The 10,000-nt window shown below is 38.3% G+C and overlaps 1 protein-coding gene across 9 annotated transcripts in view; it reads right to left on the bottom strand.

The window, feature by feature from the left end:
- LOC113640078 (rho guanine nucleotide exchange factor 28-like) overlaps positions 1–10,000 on the bottom strand; it is a 19,024-nt gene that overhangs the window by 5,910 nt on the left and 3,114 nt on the right. For 8 of the 9 annotated variants that reach the window (XM_047806714.1, XM_047806719.1, XM_047806716.1 and 5 more), the window contains 12 exons: positions 8,974–9,255; positions 8,306–8,474; positions 3,904–4,102; positions 3,674–3,731; positions 3,337–3,383; positions 3,188–3,248; positions 2,916–2,971; positions 2,645–2,681; positions 1,803–1,866; positions 1,561–1,667; positions 784–891; positions 364–614 (listed from right to left, as the gene is read on the bottom strand). In XM_047806714.1, the coding sequence (XP_047662670.1) occupies positions 364–614; positions 784–891; positions 1,561–1,667; positions 1,803–1,866; positions 2,645–2,681; positions 2,916–2,971; positions 3,188–3,248; positions 3,337–3,383; positions 3,674–3,731; positions 3,904–4,102; positions 8,306–8,474; positions 8,974–9,255 (1,439 nt within the window). The remainder of the gene's footprint in view (positions 1–363; positions 615–783; positions 892–1,560; positions 1,668–1,802; positions 1,867–2,644; positions 2,682–2,915; positions 2,972–3,187; positions 3,249–3,336; positions 3,384–3,673; positions 3,732–3,903; positions 4,103–8,305; positions 8,475–8,973; positions 9,256–10,000) is intronic. The other variant, XM_047806722.1, reaches the window with a different exon arrangement.

Below are 10,000 nucleotides of genomic sequence, written 5' to 3'. Positions count from 1 at the left end.
ACACATGTAACACACACACACATGTAACACACACACACACATGTAACACACACACACACACACACAACACACACACACACACACACACACACACACAACCACATAATACATGCGCACACACACACACACGCACACACACATGTAACACACACACACACACAAGTAACACACACACACACATGTAACACACACATGTAACACACACACACACACACACACACACACACACACACACATGTAACACACACATGTAACACACACACACACACACACACACACACACACACACACACACACACACACACACACACACACACATGTAACACACACACATGTAACACACACACACACACACACACACACCTGCTGTAGCAGTATGTCCCCGATCCGGTAGATGATAAAGTTCTTGCTGTTGCTCAGGTGTGTTGAAGAACGCTGTCTGCTCTCCATCTCTTTCAGGAAGTTCCTATGCAGAGTTATGAGGTCATCCAAACATGGGAAAATCTGACCAATCACATCCTGTTCCAGTTGCACCTCTTCCAGTAAGCCCCGCCTCAAAACATCATTCATCACCGTGAGAGTCTGGACGTGATGAAACTCTGTTTGCATGAGCTCTGCAACCAAAACTCAAATTAACCCGAGAAAAGAAGAAATGAATTCACAAACCAAACAGAACACAGAAAAATTTTAGATTAATCACAGATAAAATTCATGAGGTTTGAGACCTCAAAGGTGTACATTTTTATTCTAAACAGATTATTATCTGTTGCCATGGTAACTGACCATATATTACTTCTTGTCTTTTCACAGTTTTTCTGTCAGTCGTGTGTGAGAATTCAAACCCAACAGCGGCACTCCACGACTCAGCGGAATAATCCAGCGGTGCAGGAACTGTGCACACGACACATGATGATGATAATACATAAAGACACACACACACACACACACACACACAAACACACACACACACACACACACACACACACACACACACACACACACACACACACACACACACACACACACTAACAAGGGGCAACACATACATATACTGGATTATTCTAATGCTTTACTGTCTGGATTTCCAGTAGGAGCATAATAAGCTCCAGTTAGTCCAGAATTTTGATAAAAAGCTGCAGGATATTTGGTAATACCTCAAGTACAAAAGTGTCCAGCAGGGGGCAGAGCCTTTTCTCACAGAGCCCCACAGTTATGGAACAGACTTCCCTAGTGTTCGGGACTCAGACACAGTCTCAGTGTTTAAGTCCAGGATAAAAACACATCTGTTTAGTTTAGATTTTTATAAATAGCTTTTCTCAGGTAAAGGAGCAGATCTGGAGGGTTCATGGTTACAGAGTGTTTGGTGAACTGGAATGTCTGGATGTTGTCTCCTTACCACCCTCACAAGTCACTCAGGTTTACAGACTGTGGAGCAGTCGGACACTTTACATCCCAGGAACTTCTAAAGAAAGTGTGATCACCAGCTCAATCACAGAGTAGCACAGAAGCTCACTTTCTTTTCTCAGGGAAACGGGTTACATACAAATCAAACACACTCACCTGTGACTTTGCATGGAGTTGAGGAACTACTAACACAGTGACCAATCACAGACCACGATTTCCTCATAACCATCTCATGACCACAGCCTTCACTGTTACTCCTCCTCCTACACACACACACACACACACACACACACACACACACACACACACACACACACACACACACACACACACACACACACACACACATTCAGACTTAAGTGTAAACCCCCAACCCCCACCCACACACATATACACACCTGTGTGAGGTGAAGTTCTTGTGGCAATTGCTGAGCAGTGATGGAGAGCTGTGGCTTGATGAGCCTGAGTAAAAATATAATAAACACACACAGACCCCACACACAGACCCCACACACAGACGCCAATCACCTCCTCATTACTGCTAAGAACCATAAGCATGTAGCCTGTTAACTCTTAACATTTTGGGCAAACATCTCCATATAACCATTATAAATATTTTGCACATCTAAATCTCAGTCATACCACATCTTTGTAAAATTATAGATTTCTAATAAAACTGTATAATCTGAGATCTTGTTTTGTTATAAGTAACAAATATTTGCAATCTAAGAGAATTAAAACCAAAGGATAATAAAATAATAAAATAATCCATACTGGTTTGTACACTACAGCAGCATGAAAGGATAGTGAAAAATATCTAACATTAATTTGTAAAAATAAATGTATTAAACAAGAGAAGACATAGTGAGAGTCTCTTCTGTGTCCATTTGTAAATTGTAACCTCACATAAGGTCTTGAAACTTATTTTTAAGGCTATAATTTTGCTGTGACAGTGCTATAAAGGTGCTATAATGATGTAAAAAAAAGATGCCCTAAATGTGCTGTAAATATGCTATAAAAGTGTTATAACAGTGCTATAAAGGTGCTATAACATTGTTATAAATGTGCTATAATGGTCCTATAAAGGTGCCCAACAAAGTGCTATAAGTGTGCTTTAAAGGTCTTATATACTCTAATATGTATAGAATTATAATCAGCCTGCTACTGCTGATGTCACATGATACAGAATGCAGCCACACATCTGGCTCACACATCTGGCTCACACATCTGGCTCACTCACAAAGCAACATGGAAAGTGTAGTTGACTTCAGCGGGACCTGAAGATGAAAATGATCAAATAATATAAACAAAATGTTTAAAATGATTAAATTATGTTAATTATACTTGATATTTTTAAACATACATTTATTTATCTGACTGTGTATAAAAAATAAACTATATATATATAAAATTATAAAACAAAAAAATCACCCCAACATGATGAAATGCTTTAGAACAAGAGAATATATATAAATAATTACTAGATGTAATTGTAAACGAATGAATTTTACCGTTTGCATGTCTGTGGATTTGAGATTAAACACAGCTCCATCAATGTCTGAGCCATCTGTCAGAAATAATAAAACTGGTCTATTTCTTTCCTTTGGTCATAACATCTTGTTCTCATAACCCTGAAATCTCTGCTGAATGTTTGTCTTTATTTAAGTCCTTTGACTGAAGATATGAGACTAATGAGGCTAATACAATAAGCTTACAACCACCAGCTTAGCAGAGTTAAACTGTTTTATCTTTAACTTTATGTTAATGTTTATATAGATTTTACCTGAGCTGATAGACAGTAACAGCTCTTCATCTTCAGGGTCGCTGCAGAAGCTGATTATATCCTGTTGACAAGCAGTGACATTTTTTACATGACACAAACTGACACCATTGACAATCAGAATGAAAATATCTAAAACAAAAACTATTAACTGTGTGTGTGATAGCAGTGTGTGGAGATTCTCTTGATTGAAGATCCTCTGGATTAAAAGAGAGGGAACAACCCACTGTTAGAACATACAAACAAATGTGCGTGCGCACACACACACACACACACACACACACACACACACACACACACACACAAACACACACACAGACACACACACACACACACACAGACACACACACACCACACATAAACACACACACACAGACATACACACACACACACACACACACACACACACACACACACACACACACACACACACACACACACACACACACACACAATTTTAAAGTAATTAGAAATTTAAAAATGACAAACCTGAAGTTAAAGACTCCTGACCTGATCTGCACTGTATATGTCCACATAATGATGTAATCTACACACACACACACACACACACACACACACACACACACACACACACACACACACACACACACAGTTAAGGGAATTGCTTGGTTGTATAAAATGAGATAAAAATGTTGTACTGTTTGTACACGATGCAGGACTTCTTAGTTTCTGTATATAATATTCTGTAAGTGTCTCACCTTGTGTATGAGTGCAGAATTCCCAGCACATTGTCTGAGCAGTAAGATGGCTGAGTGTAACTGAGGAGTGGACAAACATTCTGACACACACACCGATAGTGACATCACTCCAAAGGCATGGATGAAGCGCAAAAGTTGGGATGAGTTGATGTGAATGTGAGACACTCCTGCAAGAGGTGTGATCAGTGGGTTTGGAGGACTGAGGGAGAAAAAGAAGAGAAGTGTGTTAGTGTTACAGTGTTAGTGTTAGTGTTAGTGTTAGTGTTACAGTGTTACAGTGTTAGTGTTACAGTGTTAGTGTTACAGTGTTAGTGTTAGTGTTAGTGTTACAGTGTTACAGTGTTAGTGTTACAGTGTTAGTGTTAGTGTTATAGTGTTAGTGTTACAGTGTTAGTGTTATAGTGTTAGTGTTACTATGTTAGTGTTATAGTGTTAGTGTTACAGTGTTAGTGTTAGTGTTACAGTGTCAGTGTTACAGTGTCAGTGTTACAGTGTCAGTGTTACAGTGTTAGTGTTAGTGTTACAGTGTTAGTGTTATAGTGTTAGTGTTACAGTGTTAGTGTTATAGTGTTAGTGTTGCAGTGTTAGTGTTACTGTTACAGTGTTACTGTTACAGTGTTACTGTTACAGTGTTAGTGTTACAGTGTTAGTGTTAGTGTTAGTGTTAGTGTTACAGTGTTAGTGTTAGTGTTAGTGTTACAGTGTTAGTGTTACAGTGTTAGTATTAGTATTAGTGTTACAGTGTTAGTGTTACAGTGTTAGTGTTACAGTGTTAGAGTTACAGTGTTAGTGTTACTGTGTTAGTGTTACAGTGTTAGTGTTACAGTGTTAGAGTTACAGTGTTAGTGTTACTGTGTTAGTGTTAGTGTTACAGTGTTAGTGTTACAGTGTTAGTGTTAGTGTGACAGTGTTAGTGTGACAGTGTTAGTGCTACAGTGTTGGTGTTACAGTGTTAGTGTTACAGTGTTGGTGTTACAGTGTTGGTAGGAGTCTTACTGTGTTAGTGTTACAGTGTTAGTGTTACAGTGTTACTGTGTTGGTGTTACAGTGTTAGTGTTACAGTGTTACATTGTTAGTGTTAGTGTTACAGTGTTAGTGTTACAGGTACAGTGTTACAGTGTTAGTGTTACAGTGTTAGTGTTACAGGTACAGTGTTAGTGTTACAGTGTTAGTGTTACAGTGTTACAGTGTTAGTGTTACAGTGTTACAGTGTTAGTGTTACAGTGTTAGTGTTACAGTGTTACAGTGTTAGTGTTACAGTGATAGTGTTACAGTGTTAGTGTTACAGTGTTACAGTGTTAGTGTTACAGTGTTAGTGTTACAGTGTTAGTGTTACAGTGTTATTGTTACAGTGTTGGTGTTACATTTGTAGAGATTTTGGCCCGTGAAGCAAGGTAAATATTTATAAGTAATTATAACATGTTATAGTGACTCTAAATATTTTATCCTGAGTTGAAATTAACGGTAATGGAATTAACGTTACACTTATTTGGTCTGTTTGTCCGGCGAACAGGCCGTGTACCTTTATTAATTCTATGAAGGCGGTATCTTCCCGGCCGAGAAAGGTTCGCTTCCCTTTTACTGTATACCGTAATTTAAATTAAATTAATTTAATAGAGCATGTAGTTCAGACCAGATGTTGCAGGTACCTTAATTTGTGAGCGATACTCAGAGACAATCACTTGTAGCACAAAAATATGGCATTTAATGAAGGAGACAAACACAACATAAAACTAACTACACAAACAAACAAAAGAAATAGGGAAAATGAAGATGAAAATAAAGTAACACAAAAGAAATTAAAATTAGAGAAATGAAGGAAAGGAATGGCAAGCTTAAACTCAAAAATTAATCACACCCTAACTGGGAAATCGTCACAGAAACTTAAATTCACCTTAAGACACAATACAAGGTTCATACTTAAAATTACGCATCTAAATTGATTGGCTTAGATTGATTAGATGACTTTAAAGTTTGATCCAGGGTGTATTAAGACGGTATGGCGCCTTTCGTGCTCAAATAAAATACACCAGTGCTTGAAAAACGAGTAACCGATAATTTTGTGGTCATTTGGATACTAAACATGAAGGGTAATGACGGTATGAAGGCAGCGGTACATTACATACATAGATCAGTAATCGAAGGGTAACTGATGTTAATACAATATTGTGTTCTTATAAAGGCAAAGAAACAAAAATGAAACACAAAACAAGATGCACTTTCATTAGGGAAGTAAAAAGAAAACAATAGCTTCGTATACATTCTGACATCAGACCTTAAAGGGGCATATGGCATTAGAACAGGTATACATTAACATGCCATGATCAGTAATGGGAGTATAACTGATGTTAAATACAATGCTGTTTCTGACAAATAAAATAAAATACACCCTTGTCAGGAAAGTAAGGAGCAAATAATTTTAAGTCAGGCAAGCCTTCCTTAAAAGAAGAAACCATTACAAAAAGGGTTATAAGAATGAAAACCTTAGAGTATCTTATGTTCGGGTTTTATTAGTAAAAGGAATGTCTCATTGTGTTGTGTTGTGTGTGTGTTGTGTGTGTGTGTGTGTGTGTGTGTGTGTGTGTGTGTGTGTGTGTGTTTGTGTGTTCTGGTTGAGGGCCCCTATGAGTTCAATCAGAGAAGCCGCATGGGGTTATCTGGTCTTTGTGTAGGCTCCAGTCATTCTGGAGCCAGTTGTGTGTGTGTAAAACTGGGTTGCTCATCGGTTAATTGAAGAGTAGATGTTGAAATTTAGGGTGCCTGGGACATGAAATCTAAAATGACCTGTACCAGACGCTACACAGTGTTGGTGTTACAGTGTTAGTGTTACAGTGTTAGTGTTACAGTGTTAGTGTTAGTGTTACAGTGTTAGTGTTACAGTGTTACAGTGTTAGTGTTACAGTGTTAGTGTTACAGTGTTAGTGTTAGTGTTACAGTGTTAGTGTTACAGTGTTACAGTGTTAGTGTTACAGTGTTAGTGTTACAGTGTTAGTGTTAGTGTTACAGTGTTAGTGTTACAGTGTTACAGTGTTAGTGTTACAGTGTTAGTGTTACAGTTTTAGGGTTAGTGTTACAGTCTTAGTGTTACAGTGTTAGTGTTACAGTGTTAGTGTTAGTGTTAGTGTTACAGTCTTAGTGTTACAGTGTTAGTGTTACAGTGTTACAGTGTTAGTGTTAGGGTTAGTGTTACAGTGTTAGTGTTACAGTGTTACAGTGTTAGTGTTACAGTGTTAGTGTTACAGTGTTACAGTGTTAGTGTTAGTGTTACAGTGTTAGTGTTACAGTGTTACAGTGTTAGTGTTACAGTGTTAGTGTTACAGTGTTAGTGTTAGTGTTACAGTGTTAGTGTTACAGTGTTACAGTGTTAGTGTTACAGTGTTAGTGTTACAGTTTTAGGGTTAGTGTTACAGTCTTAGTGTTACAGTGTTAGTGTTACAGTGTTAGTGTTAGTGTTAGTGTTACAGTCTTAGTGTTACAGTGTTAGTGTTACAGTGTTACAGTGTTAGTGTTAGGGTTAGTGTTACAGTGTTAGTGTTACAGTGTTACAGTGTTAGTGTTACAGTGTTAGTGTTACAGTGTTACAGTGTTAGTGTTACAGTGTTAGTGTTACAGTGTTAGGGTTAGTGTTACAGTGTTAGTGTTACAGTGTTAGTGTTACAGTGTTAGGGTTAGTGTTACAGTGTTAGTGTTACAGTGTTAATGTTACAGTGTTAGGGTTAGTGTTACATTGTTAGTGTTACAGTGTTAGTGTTACAGTGTTAGGGTTAGTGTTACAGTGTTAGTGTTACAGTGTTAGTGTTACAGTGTTACTGTGTTAGTGTTACAGTGTTACAGTGTTAGTGTTACAGTGTTAGTGTTACAGTGTTACAGTGTTAGTGTTACAGTGTTACAGTGTTAGTGTTACAGTGTTACAGTGACAGTGTTAGTGTTACAGTGACAGTGTTACAGTGTTACAGTGACAGTGTTAGTGTTACAGTGTTAGTGTTACAGTGTTAGTGTTACAGTGACAGTGTTACAGTGTTACAGTGACAGTGTTACAGTGACAGTGTTAGTGTTACAGTGTTAGTGTTACAGTGTTAGGGTTAGTGTTACAGTGTTAGTGTTACAGTGTTTGTGTTACAGTGTTACAGTGTTAGTGTTACAGTGTTACAGTGTTACAGTGACAGTGTTAGTGTTACAGTGACAGTGTTACAGTGTTAGTGTTACAGTGACAGTGTTACAGTGACAGTGTTACAGTGTTAGTGTTACAGTGTTACAGTGTTAGTGTTACAGTGTTACAGTGTTAGTGTTACAGTGACAGTGTTACAGTGTTACAGTGACAGTGTTAGTGTTACAGTGACAGTGTTACAGTGACAGTGTTAGTGTTACAGTGTTAGTGTTACAGTGTTGGTAAGAGTCTTACTGTGTTAGTAAGTGCACCAGTGTGTGCTGATTGGTCCGCCGTGCCAGCTGAAGTGGAGTGTCTCCTTCCTTATTAGCTAAATTAATCACCATCAGAGCTCCAGGTTGAGAAAGCAGGAATTCACACACGTGCACAAAACCCAAACGTACACACACATGCAGCAGAGACTCTGCACACACACACACACACACACACGCACACACACACACATACACATACACACACACACACACACACACACACACACACACACACACACACACACACACACACACACACACACACAAAATCACACTGTCAGTGTAATTAGTTTACTCTGGTTTCCATAGTGGTAAAATTTTATTACAGCCATGGCTTTAATTCTAACTGAATTTTAAGTGTCAGCTGGACAATAAACAGAACACACACAAACACATACACAAACACACACAAACACAAACACACACAAACACACACACACACAAACATATACACAAACACATACACACAGAAACACACACTTACACACAAACACACACACACCCACACACACACAAATACACTCACTTACACACAAACACACACACACACATACACACAAATACACACACAAACACACACACACACACACACACACACACACACACACACACACACACACACACACACACACACACAGACAGACAGACCATGTGTATGGCTCAGCAGGTTGTGGTTGGTCTGCAGGTTTGCCAGAGCAAGTACAACTTTTTTATCCATCTCTGTTCGCACACCGCTGTCACTCAGACCATATCGACCAATCAGATCACTGTATTCGATGGGGGTGCACTGGTTACTTTTGTTTACAAAGTACTCAGCCATCTCCTGTGCATCGTCCACAACATACTTCAGAAATGAGACACCAACATACCGCAGCACACCTCTAGCATGTGTGTATGCTCTTACACACACTGTCTCCTGTTGGTTATGGCCTGGAAACACAAACACACACAGACACACACAAGTTCACACTTTTCACGCAGAAACATATACAGGTGATTTCAGTGTAAATTGAAGAATGTCATTTCAATTAAATTTTTTTTCTTAGATAAATAGAAATCATACTGATGAATTTTGGGCTTTAGTTCTAATTCAAGTTTAGAATAACCTAAAAAATAAAAGGAAAAAAAAGACACAGCTTCCAAGACTAAAGAAATAAAACAACTCGTTTAGCTTATGTTTATATAAGCCACTCCCCCTCCCACTAACATAAGGAAACATGCACCAGTCACTTTGTGCAGCATTGGTCTGCCTATTCTCCACTGCATCTACATATGCTTTGCACTTTATTTAAATCTCATTGCTAATATTTTGCACCTTGGGACTGAGAGAAATACATTTTCGATTCTTTTTTGTGTATATACTGTACATGTGAAAGAGTTGACAATAAAGAAAAACTTGAACTTGAACTTGAACTTGATATGAATAAATAATTTTATCTATTAAATCTGACAAAGTACTCAGCCATCCTGTGTAGTGTTAGTGTCCTGTGTAGTGTTAGTGTCCTGTGTAGTGTTAATGCCCTGTATAGTGTTAGTGTCCTGATAGTGTTAGTGTCCTGTGTAGTGTAAGTGTCCTGTGTAGTGTTAGTGTCCTGTGTAGTGTTAGTGTCCTGTGTAGTGTTAGTGTCCTGATAGTGTTAGTGTCCTGATAGTGTTAGTGTAAGTGTCCTGTGTA

The sequence above is a fragment of the Tachysurus fulvidraco genome, chromosome 22 (genome assembly GCF_022655615.1).
Source record: "Tachysurus fulvidraco isolate hzauxx_2018 chromosome 22, HZAU_PFXX_2.0, whole genome shotgun sequence".
NCBI lineage: Eukaryota > Metazoa > Chordata > Actinopteri > Siluriformes > Bagridae > Tachysurus > Tachysurus fulvidraco.
The sequence above is the reverse complement of the archived record's forward strand: the minus strand, read 5'-3'. Positions and strand labels throughout refer to the sequence as shown.